Raw genomic sequence first — 14,674 nt, 5'->3', positions numbered from 1 at the left:
CCATGAATAGAAATAACCAGAAAAGTATTTCAACTTGATTAATGATTGAGCAGAATGAAATTCACGTCTTCTGGGAAAATGCACAGAAGTACCTCTCGAAAGCACAGGTCTTATGTCAAAAGTCCCAAGCTACTCTTACAAGCTCGCAATCAAGGGTCACGGAGCTGCAAAGAACGGTATCGAAAATTCAGTTTACCTTAGGTTGCATACACAATCAAGCAACATATTTAGCTAATGATATCTTAACGAAGACTATTGGAAACCAGTTAATTCAAAGAGAATGGAAGAAAGTTGTATTAGATGATATGCTGAAAGAAATGCAACACTGCCAAGAAAAAATGGTGCTGAAGGTTGAAGCCCTTAGCAATATGGAGAACACTTTAAGCCATGATGGTAGGAATTTGGCAGATTTCATATCAATGGATAATATGCATATTCTAAATGAAAAATTAAAGGATTTACCAGTGGTCAAATCTCAGGTTTCAAATATAATTGCCCAGTACGAATCCCTTGTTGAAAAGGTTACCAATCAGCTATTAAAAGCAAGAGTTCGTAAGCTAGAAGAAGAATTTAATGACTTTTTTGTGTCGGACAGAGGTAAGTATGTTCTTCTGGATAACTATTTGCATGATATTCATCATTTAGAAGAAGATTTGGTCGACATATTAAAATCGTTAACTGCTCATTTCGACAAGTGCACTTTGTTGAAAACCAAGAAATTACCCACAAAGGAGCAAGAAGAACTATTCAAGATTGTAAAAAATGATAATGCTGAGTTAGAAAGTATCATGGGTATGCTTATTGATATCATAGTAGATATCAATGAGTTGGCGGAAAACATAACTTTAAAGATAAGGCAAAAAGACAAAGAAAAACAACTGATTAAGAATTCTATGGTTAAAATACTCGGTGATTTCACAAAATATGAAGAATATTTATCTGTATTTCAGGGAGTTAACGAGTCAATTGCCAATTTTAAGAATTCTTGTATCCAAGATATCAAAAAAGTTCAAGAATTATGTGATTTTTATGATAATTTTTTAAACAGCTACCAGCAACTATTACGTGAGGTCGATAGGAGGAGGAAACTGGCTGAGCGTATGAAGTCTATTTTGCAGAGTTGTGAAAATCAGCTGGCTGAATTGAATAACTCTGACCTAAAAAAGAGACAACTGTTCCTATTGGAACATGGTGATTACCTGCCGGAAAACATTTGGCCCAATAACATTGATGATTTGGCACCACTATATACCTTGGACTACAACATAAAAAAGATTTAATAATTAAGTTATGTGTATTCAATTATTTACAAGAACATTTAAAATTCAGTCATTTATAGTTTTTTTCAAGATCACAAAATTTCTCGAATAGTTCATCCAATGTCAACATATCCACCTTACGTGATTCACGTGAGCGCAATGCAACCTTTAAATTTGATACCTCTTGCTCCCCTATCATAATAATATAAGAATATTTCTTGCCTATCGCATCTCTTAGTCTATAACTTACTGACTCATCCCTCGTGTCAATGTCTACGTTAAAGTGAAAGCTGTTTAACTGGATAGGTTTACTAGGATCAGAATCTTCGCCGCGTAACTTTCCTATGACCTTCTTAGAGAAAGCAATAATCTTTTTGTTATCATTAGCCACTGGAATCACCATTGCTTGGTTTGGGTTAAGCCAGAACGGCCAGTTGCCGTTATTTGAATCCATTAGAATAGCCATGAATCTTTCTAAGGAACCAAATACAGCTCTATGTATCATTATTGGTTGTTTGTAACTGCCATCCGCATCTTTATACTTCAGATTGAACCTCTCTGGTAACTGAAAGTCCAACTGTATAGTAGCAACTTGATGATACTTGCCTATGTGGTCTTCCACATGGATATCTAACTTTGGTCCGTAAAAAGCACCATCCCCTTTATTAATTGACCATTGTTTCCCAGAATCCTCCAGGATAGATTTAAGCACAGATTCTGCATGATCCCAAACCTCTAGTTTTCCGATATATTTTTCTGGTCTAGTTGACAAACATAACTTATATCCAAAACTTTTCTTCATGTCTTTCCTTAATGGAAATACAGTGGAGTAACAAAGATCTACCAATTGTAAACACTTCTCAATCTCCTCCTCGACCTGATCAGTTGTGCAAAATATGTGCCCATCGTCTTGATGGAACTTTCGCACTCTACTCAATCCAGATAAAGCACCAGAAGCTTCATTTCTGTGTAAAGGAGAAAAATCAGAGAATCTCAACGGTAACTCATTATATGATCTATCAAATTTTTGGAACATAACACAATGGCCAGGACAATTCATAGGTTTTAAACCAAATTCCTCCTTCGTGGAATCATTTCCTTCAACCCGAAACATGTCATCTTTATAATTTTCCCAATGGCCAGATTGTTCCCACAAGCTCTTTCTATAAATCAATGGGGTAATAACTTCTTGAAAACCATACTTGTTTTGTTGTTGAAGCTTCATAAACTGGATTAGCTTGTTAAATACTTTAGTACCATTAGGCAAAAAGAATATCGAGCCTGGTGAAATTGGATCGGTAACGTATAGTTGCTGTCTAGTGGAAACACTGTGACCGACATTGGTTGCACTATTTGAGGAATTAGAGGCAGTAGATATATACTGTCTCAATATTAACCTATTTGAGCTAGAATTGAAACATCGAATACATATTCTGGATGGCATTATATTCTATGGAACACAACTTAACTCATCTTATATTGAATAAATTGATCACCTATCTTGTTAGCATACTGTTTGTATCTTAAAATATTTAAGTTGAACTTAATTTAACCACGTGACCATAAATACCTAGGGTCAAACTAACCATCCGTCTGTTAAACTCATTATTAATAACAAATTGCAAACTATAAGTGTACTGTTTATAATCATAGATATTTATATCAACCACGAATGTAGGTGGCATCAATTTTCTGAAGGGATGGGCCAAGATTCAGAACAAGTTTTCTCCTGTATGTCGTTTCATTCTTTGTTTGTATAGGATTTCCCTCCAAATATATAGTTTCAAATTCCGGCAAAGCAATTAGTTCCTCTCCCAAGGATTCAAAACTTTGATCTATTTGGTTAAATGAAGCCCATAGATCAGTTAAACGCTTCAAATGCTTAACATTTTCAATTTTTGTTAACTTATTAGCAGTGATATCCAAAGTGGTTAGTTTGACATTCTTTTCGAGGCCTGAAATGTGTTCAATGAAATTATGAGACAGATATAGCTCTTCTAAATTTTCCAATTCCTCTAGTCCCTCAATCACCCTTAATTTGTTTGATTGAATCGATAAAATCTTCAAATTCTTTAAATATTGTAGATTCATAAATCTTGTAATAGAATTCTTACCTAACCAAATCTCTTCTAGTTTATCAAGGCCCCGTAAAGAGTCTGGTCCAATTTCAGTAATTCTATTCCCACCTAACTCTAGGCTCTTTAAGTCTGTGAGTGTGTTGAGGTTTTCAATTACGGATATTTTGTTCTGAACAAAATAGAGTCGTTCCAGTTGGGTCAACTTATCGATATTCTTTATGTTCTTTATCTTGTTAAAAGAGAAATCTAAATTCTTCAACTTAACAAGTTTGTTAACATTTCTAGAAATATGTTTAATCCTATTATCATACAGATCCAACTCTTCAAGATGATCTGCAGGCAAGACTTCCACTTCACTAATGGATTCAATCAAGTTCTGTCTTAAATATAATTTCTCAAGTTTTTTAAATCTATAAAGATTCAACGCCTCCATGGACTGTATCTTCAAATGGATAAGGTCGATAACCTTAATATCCTCGGGGAGGTCAACTGTCAATTCTGAGTCTGCGCTAAGGTACTCCACATTCATGTCTTGAATAACTTCTGTCTGAATAGAGGACACCGATTGAGAGCCCTGATCAGGAACATTTTCATTAGATTTCTCAGACTCTAAGTCACTATTTATATTAGGCTTCTGTTCAGTCATTTTGCTGTAGCTTATCTTTCAATAGTCAGTAATTTGTTAAAGATGAAAGGCTCTCTTACTTATTTTTTGACTACTGAAAGGAAAATATAAATAAATATCCCTTCTTTTAACTCTAAAGACAGTAAGGGTTTATGTCTAACTTTTTTATAGTAGATATATGAAGTAATTCTCTGTGTTTATTATAACTATGTAGTGGATTTATGAACCACTATTCTCCCAGGAGTAGATATAACAATTACAACTATACAACTGGGGTTTGGCGGGTTTGGTGAGAAAGCTTGCACTGGCCACTACACTGTCAAATTATGAAATAAAATTTACAAGATATTTAACGTAAACTTCTAACATACCTGAAGATAAAATACTAAATTCATGTTATGTAAACCAACAAGCTAGTACCAATGTTCCTTTTATATGTCCGGGATCCTCTTGCTAATCATAAAACGATAAAAAATCACAAGTCTTGAGGACGATTTGACAAAGTAAAACTTTCTCTTGTCACCAAAAACATAAAAAGCTCTCTTAGTTAGATTCTGGATTAGAAGCAATGTAATTTACAGCGTCACCAACGGACTGTATTTCATCGGCAACCTTATCCGGAATCTCAACGTCAAATTCTTCTTCAACTGCAACTAATAATTCAACGGTATCTAAGGAATCCAAGCCTAGATCTTTAGAAAAAACGGTGTCTAGAGTGATGTTAGCTGAAGCAGCGGTCTTGTCAAATGACTTTATAACATCGATAACTCTAGTTGTAATTTCATCTTTGTTCAATGAAGAAGAGTAGAAACGTAGGAAGTTGGTATAAGCAGGAATAGCCCTTCTTGTGATTGTAGAATTAGCAGCCTGTGGGGCAATACGAATAATTGATCTAAACATGGTATAATCGATGCTCTAATAACACAAATTAACGCACTGATAAGTTACTTGTCTTTATAATCTTTCATCACGTTTGAATAAAAAATGGAATGAAAATGAATTAAAAAAATTCCTGTCAACACAGATCATAATATACGATTGAAATTCTGGTTGAAATGGAAGATTCTAATTAACGGATAATCAGCATACAGCTCTTCGTGCACTGACATGGTAAGAAGCTTTAATGCGGAGTATAAATGGGTTCAATCTTGAAGGAATAGATATATTTAGATATGTATTTTAAGGACTTTATTTTATTTATCCCGAGGAGGAACGACTTTATATGTTAACAGGCATCTAATCAAATTCTGGGAATCATCATTGTTGTATTTGATAAACTGTTTTTGTATGGAGATGCTTTGTAGGAAGATCCTTTAGAACTATAATTACTACTGCCGGAGGATCTTTCTATGGTTACTAAAGAGCTCTGAGGGGTTGTTGATCTGTTTTTATTGAAAGGATGACCAAAGGAAACCGATTTTAGACTATCCAATATGTCGTTTGTGTACCGTTGAACATCAATGTTATTTCTCTTTATTTCATCCTCAAAGTTCCTTTCAAATTGCTCACACATCATGTCAAAAGATTTCATAAAACCTGGGGGACATAGTTCAAAATGTAATGCCAAGCATCGATTCAAGACTATGGCTAAGTCATCGAATAATGACTTCAATTGTTCTACCTGAGATGCTGAAAGATGCTCGTCAAGTTCAAGCTTACAGAATGCTCTGTACTGAGCAATCCCTCCATTAACCGGTGCATCTATAGTCCCATTTAGTTCTCTTGATAATTCTGCAAACAGCTCGTTACAATCACCACTTTCTTTGATCAACTTGTAGCACACATTTTCTAAGCCGATAAGATCTTGAATTTTAACTTCCAAAGATTTTATAGCGTTTTCAATAGGAGATAAGTCTCTTTCAGTCACGCTGCATACCTCGGATCTATTTAGCAATGTTGGGAAAGTGCTCACAGTTTGATAAGTGAATTCTCTGACCCATAGGTTCGTTACCGAAGTAGCACCAGGTAACCTCTTAGAATGACAAAACGTTTTCAAATCTGTATTTTCTATCCATATTCTAATTTTGTTATCGACATGAAATTTTTTCCCTGCAACGCGGTAGTCTTCAGAAATTTTAAACTTTGGTTCCACAGCAATTACATGCAGCCGCTTCACAGCTGGCATATCAAGTAGTAGCTGATCACATTCTTCTTGTGACTGTACAATTTTAGTACCAGGATACATCTTCATCATTCTTGTCTGAATTGAAGTGATATGTTCAAAGGGCAACCCTTCAAAAACAAACACTTTACCCCTTATTGAAGCAGGAAATCCATATCCAATGAAGGTAACTTTAAAGTATGATGGCACCAACCGGTCAATATTTTGCAAATCAGTATACAAGTTTGCAATCTGCTCATGAACGTAAGCTAGACCATTCAGATCATAGTTAATTGTTTCGTAAGCCTCTGCCAGATCCTTATAGATTGTTAAAGCTTTTTCAAGCTTTGATCCTTTGGCAAAATTTCTGGCAGCCTCCTTACAAAGATATTCTTTTCTTTCAAATGATGACTGCTTTGGTAAAGGAGGTTTCTGAATAGCCGGTAGAACATCGTTTGGAATCCACTTGTACGTGTCTGCTAATAATTCTAAAGATAATGCAGCCTGTGCGTAATCTTTCTTTTTCACACTGCGTAGAAAGAAATCGTTGATCAATGTATGGAAAGCCTCCGGCTTATTTGCTGCCATTAAATAACCAAAAATGCTTAGCTGGCTTGCAGTTCTCAGGTCACCAAACTCTTCACTCATCGGTAAATCTTGCATATCTGAAACAATATTCATCATTGTATACATTGAGGAGACATAATCAATAACATCATCCAACGCTTCATCATCTCGGTTTATATGCACGGTGTGCATCAAAAAACTGAAAAATGAAACCAATCCATGCTTAGTTGTCATGATCCTACCAGTTTGACAGGTAGTGTACAACACCGAAACGGTTTGCTGCCCTGCAATAGTTAACGTATGATGGATATTCCAAACATTGATGCATATTGCCCATGTTAACCAGGCACATACCCTTCTGGCTTCGGAATGCCATTGAAAAGCAAATGTTAAGAACTCACGTACAACATCTTCATTGTCTCTGAACAGAAGAACTTGAAACCCCCCAACATTATGCACACCAAACCTCTTTAGGTTGCGATCATCTGTTACACCTTCTGCAGTAGCCTGCCAACAATCTTCTAAAATCCAAGCGATTCGACTCCTGATATCTCCTGTCATCATATATACTGCCTTTCTAGGTGATTCTGATAACGAAACAAGACTGCAAACTCTGTGATTTCCTAATTCTAGAATTCTTTTCAAATATGAGGACCAAAGATTTGTATCAAATTTGTCAAATGAAGCGCCAGGAGGCGGGAGGTTATATCTTATCAAGATATCTTTGTACAAGTGCAACAGAGTCACAGATGATCTGACAAACATAGCAGTCATACTTAGCCATCTTTTCGAAGGGAAGTAAGTCCCATTAGTCATCAAATCTACTGTATTAATTGCGCTCATTATGTCTTCTTTGGTGAAAGAGGAAATATAAAACGCTGAATTAAAGATTTTATCTTCTTTGCAGTCGTTTGTTATTTCAATGAAGGATGGAGCTTCACCGTATACGCCTTCAGCATGCCTAATCGCCCAGGTTAAGATGGTAGCCAATTCAATCAGTGGTTCCGAAGTGACTTCTTCTTTAACAATTGAATCTGTAGTAATTTTATTCAATGGTATACTGGTCGGGAATAATGATGTGAAAGTTCTACTAAATTTCAATTGTTCAAACTCTTCAGAATACTTGTACAATGAAATAAAAAAGCGGCAAAATGTGGGAATAAGCCTAGTTAGATTTTTCCGTAACCTTGTATTCTTTGCGTATTTGAGTATTGAGACTATGACACCATTAGCAACTCTGATGGAGTTAACATCTAAATATTTGAGCTTCTTTTTCATTAATGGCTGTAACGACCATTCAATAGCCTTGTTTATGAACGACAAAGCATATTCAGACTCCTGATCAGCAGCAAATAGATACCCCTTAACTGGATCATGTTCTAGCAACCGACGCAATAGCAAGAACTTCTTGTTAATGAACTTCTGTTCTTTCGTATTTAACGGATTTTTCGATATTCCAAGGGCTAATTCTTTTTCATGGCACATACTAAATAGGGAGGAACAAAAACCAAGTAGTTCATCAGCTGTAAAGTAATCCTTTACTGAATCGATAACAATATCAAAATCTTCTAATATCTTCATTTGATCCATTAAAGCAGAGTCCTTGTTATAAGCAAAGAACCTTGATAATCCATTAAAGTACGATTTTAGAGATAGTTTCAATTCTTCAATAGCATCTCGTGAAGTAATCAAACACAATTGAACCACCAGGGCATGTGTGCGGCAACAAGCTCTACCAACATAATTCCAGTTAACGTCAGCCGATGATAATTGGTTTGCCATCGCATCTAATAATACAGGACCCACAGGAGGCAGATTATTACCTAACCGACTAAATTTTTCGATAAAATCATGGAAAAGATGCTTGTAACTATCCTGAAGTACAACCACCTTGTCCAAAAAGTACACTAAAGAATATAATATTGTGTCCTTAAAAGCTGATGAAGATTTCTGCCTTTCAGTTTGTAGAATAGCATAGTTAAGTTCCAAATATCTAACCAATAATGAATCAAAGTATTTTACTAGTTGAATGGTACTAACATTTTTTAATGCCATAATTTTCATGGTTAAAGATTCTTCAGTTTCCTCATCTCCTGAAACTTCGCCGCTTGGAGATCTTCTCCAAAGCGATAATATATTATATATCGATCTTTCCATGTTAAAAGTTTGACCAACATACTCCGTTCCAATTTCAACTTCAATTAAGGGCTTATTCTGAGCTGACATCAATTGAAAGGAAGAGTTCTTTTTGTATTCAAGTATCTGGTTTCCTTTCTTTATGTAGAACTTGGCTTTCGCCAGTAACGTGCCACAACATGCGGAAACTCTTAGAGTTTCGTCTTTGTCCATTGCAGGTATACCATCAACCCTAATCGTCTCTCCAACAGACTCATCGGGCTTAACAGAGATGAACTGCCAGCAACTTGTTGGGGATTCGTTGAAACCATTTCTAAACACTATGTTTTTATTCGCTGCGCTAACGCTAATAGTAATATTATCGAAATTGAAATCAGTTGAAGGGTCACAAAACCGGACCTTTCCCAAGGTCAAGTAAATTCTATCGACCGGTTCAGATAGCGTATCATAGAAATATGGTGGTACGCACTTAATAGCAGAAAACTTGTCTGTATCAAAAATCCGTGCTGTGCTGTCTTTAATCTCTTTCACAGTAACAGTGAGAGATTGAGCTCTAGGATCAACTGCAATACCTTTATCAGAGTCTGCTATAATTCTGTCAACCAGTTCTCCCCAACCATTATTTTCAGAATTGTTCATATTTTTAATGACCTTACCAATATCTTGTGACGTGTTAGGAGTAGCATTATCTAGTTCAGAATAAACAGTACTTGGGCGCTGCAGATTATCATTGTTGATTTTTTGCTTGAAATAAGAACCAAATAAGCTCACTTTGTAGTGAAAAGCCTCATCCGAGTATGATTTCTTACCCCTGGCGAAAACCCTTGAGATGTCAGCCACACCAACAGCAATACCTTTTCGTAGTTGTGTAATTCTCTGATCAGTAGGAGATGATACAGTAACGGTCTTTGTAGTCATTTCATCGGCACGCACGATTTCTAGAAGTTCTAGCTCCAATGTTTCAACTAGCTCAACAACCAAATATATTCTAGAGTTATCAATTTCTGAAGCCGGTATATTGTTGAACAGCGTTGCCGAAATACTTTCCAATGAAAGAATATTGTCTGAATTAACTTGAACAACAAAGGGTTCAGTCAATCGATTCTTTGCTGTTCGTAGGTACATGTAGGCGGACAACTTCGTGAAATCTTTTTGGAATTCTGGAGCCGCCATAACGTCTTTAAAATCGACAAGCAGCTGAGATGGCTCTACAGAAGTAAATTTTGCATTTTTTTCTGTTTCTAGTTGGCAATCAGCCTGATATGAAATAGGGAAGTTTGGAGCTAAAGCATTTAACATTGTACTTGATGCTACCAGATGAGGATCTGAATCATTATATGTGAGAAAGTTACCAGTGGATAAATCCCGTGTTAGAATACTATCATATCCTGTTGGATCAACTGTAGATGAATTTGTACGTTCAAACTTATTGGCACCTTTAGTGGATAAGTACCTTGCAATTTTGGTAGTTAGTGCAATCACTTGACCAACTAGCTGATTTCTCTCCTCCAAGGTGACAAGATTATTTTCTAACGTCAAACGAACGTCATCCAGCTGATAGTACAGACGCATCAACCAATCGTATATTTCAAAATCTCCTGAAGTGTACATTGAATAAATATGAGAACATAATAGAGACAACACTGCATAAACTTCCTCTGTTATAGATTTATCATGCAATTTAAAATATGGAAATGGGGGTCTCATCGGTTTTTCGTTCTTAATCCGTCTTAAACTTTTAGCTTTCTCAGAGTTCACAGAGTCTATTACATCATGCAAAGTTGGTACATCGTTATTATGAATATATTTTTTACCTTCTACAGCATCTGGCAGCTTGAAGAAAGAGATCACTGGTACCTTTTCGTCTAAAAATAAGTGGATAAACTTCTTAGGACAAACAACCATACTAAACCTCCCATCTGGCAAGTTGCCTGAATGATAATGCATCAGAGTAACAAAGTCTTCTGGCAGAGGTTGTAATACAAGATAAGCTCTGCACCATTTCTCATCTGTTGTCTGCTCAAAGATATACAACTCATCTCCATGATATAAGTTCTTGAAGTGCTCATTTTCTAGTGAAAGCTGGGGATACCTCTTAATCGGTAAAAAGGGTTTTATTAACTTGCCACGTATCAACCTATCAGTAGGTCTCCATTCAAATAGCTTTCCCATGTTTCAAATTGTTGATCTATAAATTACAGTGCAATCTTCCAGCTTTGGGATAACATAAACTATCTTTCGATTAGTTATATGACTTTTTAGTAAGCTATATCTGACAACAGTCCGCGCATCTTTCAAATATTCGGTGCATATTAACTAAGAGATAAACTTTATTACTGAACAATTACCCTCCCTTAAGCCGTTACATCTCTCGAGTATTAGCGCAGATCTGGTTGTAGCGTTAGCTAAAAAATTTTGCACTCTATGAAAACCGAATCTGGTTACATTATCCGTAAACAGTTTGACACAAAAGTATTGGTAAACAATCGGAACTGCTTATACATGCATTTCTGTTTCACCTGGGAATCTCCGGATCTGGTGAATTAGTAATTTTATTCTCCACACTCACTTGCCACTTTGAGAACCTGCACTTGATACTCAAAGGCTTCCTTTCAGCAGCAAGTTGCTGTGTTTCAAAACACCTTATGCCTACCCGAGTCGTAAGTTGTAGAATAACCCCCATCTAGCCCAACATGTTAAAATGCACTTCTGGAGTTGCTTGGCCATCATACAACGTTCGGAAATTCTCCGGAACTAGAGCAGACCCGGTTTCTTCACAGGCCAGGTTCGAATTTCAGGCTCTTCGCAATTGAAACGCGACATGTGGGGTGTTCGGGCCTATACGGTTCTCTGTCGTTCTGCATGTTTGTATGGCTGTGTGATTCGCGCTTTCAACCTATATCGTATAGATCAGCATGCCGTCATGAAAGGACTTTGAGACACCTTCACCGCAAACCCCTTCAGGACATGCAGACACGCAAGCGGCTTGCTCACGTCACTACTTGGCTTCTTCCAATCAATATTTCAGCCATCTGCCTGCCTCTATTATCAATTGCTGAGCATCTCCTTCCAGATGGAAGTTATAACGCCAGATGGAACACACCCTAGCAGCCCAAAATTATTTGAATAACTCTCATAGCAGTGAAAATCCCGAATATAATCGTCTTGCAACGTTGTTCGAAAGACTCTATCTGTAGTCCGAGATGTCTTAATTCACATATATTAACTTGCATTAACCAAGTTTTCATATTGCTTTAAAATAACGTACATAGTGAGTTTTCACAAACTGTGTAAAGTTCAGTCGGTGGCAAACAGAAAACAGAAATATAATAATCTAGATGCGTGTGCTTGTAAAGGTATAACTTGGACAAAAACTTGATTTCATATTTGAATTAGATGATGATGGAATTGGTGTTTAAGGCGGGTACTTGTGATTATGATGAAAGTTCAAAAATTTGTACTCCAAAAGCCGTCAAGGGGTTAGTTAGTATCAAGCCGTGTCAAGACGCTGAGGGGTTTTATGAATTTCTGTGGAGACCGCTAGATCGTACAACTGTAAGATCACATAAACCAATTGAACTTATTTTGATACCCGGAGAGACTAAATGGGTACAGCTGAAGTCGTGTGAGACTGGTCGAGTGTTTTGTTTGTTGTTTTCTTCTGGAGAGAAGTACTTCTTTTGGTTGCAGCAGAAGCATCAGGGATCTGAGCACGTTAGTGAATTAAGTGTTAAAGACAAGGAAATATTGGAACAAATAGAGGGATACTTAAACTTTGTCGAAGAAGAGGGAGACGAGGCTAACGATCAGGATGTAGCGATGGGTGATACACAAGATGTTATCGCAGATGACACGCATAATAATGGCCCGGATAATGGCCAACATCATGACCGTAGTGATGGTGATGAAGGTAACCAGGGAAACAGTCAGGAGTCTGCTCAGGCGGGAGGCCAGAATGATAACCAGGGTAATGTTCACGACGACGGTGAGGGTAAGAAGCAGGGTACTGCCCAAGAGAAGCCGGCCCATCAGTCTTCCCAACTGTAAGTAAAATAACGGACCTTACCTCAATTTGGTGATGACAAACCCATATACTAGTTATTTGGTTCTCAGACTCTGACAACTTGCTCAATCTAATGAAGAATATCATTTTTGATTATATCTAGTACCTGGATGATGGGCCTCCCTTGTAGCTAACCTTTTAAGAATTTGTACCAAAGCAGTTTAGGCTTGATAGAGTAGCGTTAATAGACTACATTGGGAGCTCCTTTTCTGAACAAATAGTCAATATTTTTTGACTATTAATCCCAACTACCGCCATACTAATATTTGCATATTCATATTGAGGTAACTGCACCTTCCGTTTTTGATACTGAGTATGTGGAATAGGCATACATAGAACAAGAGCAGATATCTAATGGGAATGAACTGATGGATGTATTTATAATGATGTACATATTATGAAAAGATGGATAACTGGTATTTTCCGGGGATTATTTAATTTGAGTTTTTAACCCATTTTATGCTCCAGCCGAGTTTTTCACCAGCCTTGAATGGAACTACATCAATGCCTTTATCATCTGTAATAAACTCTGGGACCCATTGTTCAGTCTTGTACAGAACAGCTTCTTCCTGAGACTTTAAGTTCTTCCTGTCTATGTTATAAAATTCCAAAGGAAAATCGGACACGAATGCTTTTAATTTGTTTAAGGCTTTATTTTCCTCAAATACTTGGGCTAGGTATGGGATGGCTAGTGATTGAGTGAAAACCCCTGCACATACACCAATATGCTTAGCTTTATTATGCACTGGATGAGGTGCAGAATCCGATCCGAAAAAGAAGTAAGGCTTCCCGCTGATGGCAGCTTGGATCAAGGCTCTTCTATCACTTGGAAGTTTTGGTACGGGTTTACAGAAATTAACCGGATGACCTGCCCAATCGTCAACTGTCAATGATAGATGGTGTGCAGTTATCGTAGCCACCACTTTTAAGTCCTTAGGATCAGTAACATTTTTGTTGATTTCATCTATAGCATTCAAAGCTGCTTCTGTGCTGCAGTGTTCAAGCACGATTTTCAAGTTTGGGAAAGTACCGTGCAACTTCATCAGTGCTGGTAAGAACGATGACTCAGCGTTTAGCACATGGATGTCCTCACCCTGTCCAGAGATACTTGGCTTTTCACCATGCAAGTTTAAAACCAATCCTTCTTCCTCCATAGCAGAAAATATTGGATAAAATTTACTGAAATCATTTGGATCTACACCTGCAGAAGAATTTGTTGTGACTCCTGCGGGATAGCATTTTACACCGTTTATGGCACCAGCTTGTGCAGCCTCGTGGATCAACTCTGGTGTTAAATCCTCACATAAGTAAAGGGTCATCAGAAATGTCGTTCGAGGACTCAAGTTTTCTAAACATTTCTTATATCCAATCACCCTTTCCAACGTAGTAACTGGTGGTTGAAGGTTGGGCATTATATAGGCGACGGAAATACCACCCTCCGGTATTGTTGGAGTGACAAGCTCAGCCATTGCCCCATCTCTTGCATGTACATGCATGTCACACGTAACCCCTAAATTAACCTCTGTCATATTTTCGACTTAATTCTTGTTTGCTATACAAATTGTACCACGTACAGGACTTCTTTCATATTAAGTTATTTCAGATCATTCATTAGTGCTTTTCAGAGAAGTCAAATGTCGAGTTGAGTTGAAACATGTCACGTGAATGTTATTATGGAATAATAACGCATAGTATTCCATATATATCAAAAATTAGTCCAAGGTAGTTAGTATATAGTTGTTAACTCCTAAATGGTGTCTTTTTGGTCAGAAATGTAGCCCGTTTCGTTTGCAGATGTGATAATTGATCGTCATTCAACTTGTTGAAAATATCTTTCAACAAGGA

The 14,674-nt window shown here is 36.9% G+C and overlaps 7 protein-coding genes across 7 annotated transcripts; 2 read left to right on the top strand and 5 right to left on the bottom strand.

The window, feature by feature from the left end:
• Window positions 1–41: 41 nt before the first annotated feature.
• ATG17 (protein kinase regulatory subunit ATG17) lies at window positions 42–1,280 on the top strand (the record flags this gene model as incomplete). The annotated part of the gene is made up of 1 exon (XM_003647646.1): window positions 42–1,280. One exon carries the CDS (start codon window positions 42–44, stop codon window positions 1,278–1,280), a length of 1,239 nt encoding a protein of 412 aa, XP_003647694.1.
• Window positions 1,281–1,329: 49 nt separating this feature from the next.
• MST1 (threonine--tRNA ligase MST1) lies at window positions 1,330–2,703 on the bottom strand (the record flags this gene model as incomplete). Its single annotated transcript, XM_003647645.1, has 1 exon — window positions 1,330–2,703. The coding sequence occupies one exon, from the start codon at window positions 2,701–2,703 to the stop codon at window positions 1,330–1,332; it is 1,374 nt and encodes a 457-aa protein (XP_003647693.1).
• Window positions 2,704–2,921: 218 nt separating this feature from the next.
• On the bottom strand, window positions 2,922–3,983 carry SDS22 (type 1 protein phosphatase-activating protein SDS22; the record flags this gene model as incomplete). Its single annotated transcript, XM_003647644.1, has 1 exon — window positions 2,922–3,983. One exon carries the CDS (start codon window positions 3,981–3,983, stop codon window positions 2,922–2,924), a length of 1,062 nt encoding a protein of 353 aa, XP_003647692.1.
• A 522-nt stretch (window positions 3,984–4,505) lies between these two features.
• On the bottom strand, window positions 4,506–4,862 carry ACP1 (acyl carrier protein; the record flags this gene model as incomplete). The annotated part of the gene is made up of 1 exon (XM_003647643.1): window positions 4,506–4,862. The coding sequence occupies one exon, from the start codon at window positions 4,860–4,862 to the stop codon at window positions 4,506–4,508; it is 357 nt and encodes a 118-aa protein (XP_003647691.1).
• A 340-nt stretch (window positions 4,863–5,202) lies between these two features.
• DCK1 (guanine nucleotide exchange factor DCK1) lies at window positions 5,203–10,938 on the bottom strand (the record flags this gene model as incomplete). The annotated part of the gene is made up of 1 exon (XM_003647642.1): window positions 5,203–10,938. The coding sequence occupies one exon, from the start codon at window positions 10,936–10,938 to the stop codon at window positions 5,203–5,205; it is 5,736 nt and encodes a 1,911-aa protein (XP_003647690.1).
• A 1,224-nt stretch (window positions 10,939–12,162) lies between these two features.
• Window positions 12,163–12,813, top strand: RPN13 (proteasome regulatory particle lid subunit RPN13; the record flags this gene model as incomplete). Its single annotated transcript, XM_003647641.1, has 1 exon — window positions 12,163–12,813. One exon carries the CDS (start codon window positions 12,163–12,165, stop codon window positions 12,811–12,813), a length of 651 nt encoding a protein of 216 aa, XP_003647689.1.
• Window positions 12,814–13,263: 450 nt separating this feature from the next.
• URA4 (dihydroorotase) lies at window positions 13,264–14,358 on the bottom strand (the record flags this gene model as incomplete). Its single annotated transcript, XM_003647640.1, has 1 exon — window positions 13,264–14,358. The coding sequence occupies one exon, from the start codon at window positions 14,356–14,358 to the stop codon at window positions 13,264–13,266; it is 1,095 nt and encodes a 364-aa protein (XP_003647688.1).
• Window positions 14,359–14,674: the final 316 nt, after the last annotated feature.

This window comes from Eremothecium cymbalariae, chromosome 7 (assembly GCF_000235365.1).
Source record: "Eremothecium cymbalariae DBVPG#7215 chromosome 7, complete sequence".
Lineage (NCBI taxonomy): Eukaryota > Fungi > Ascomycota > Saccharomycetes > Saccharomycetales > Saccharomycetaceae > Eremothecium > Eremothecium cymbalariae.
This window is presented reverse-complemented; position numbering and strand designations above follow the sequence as displayed.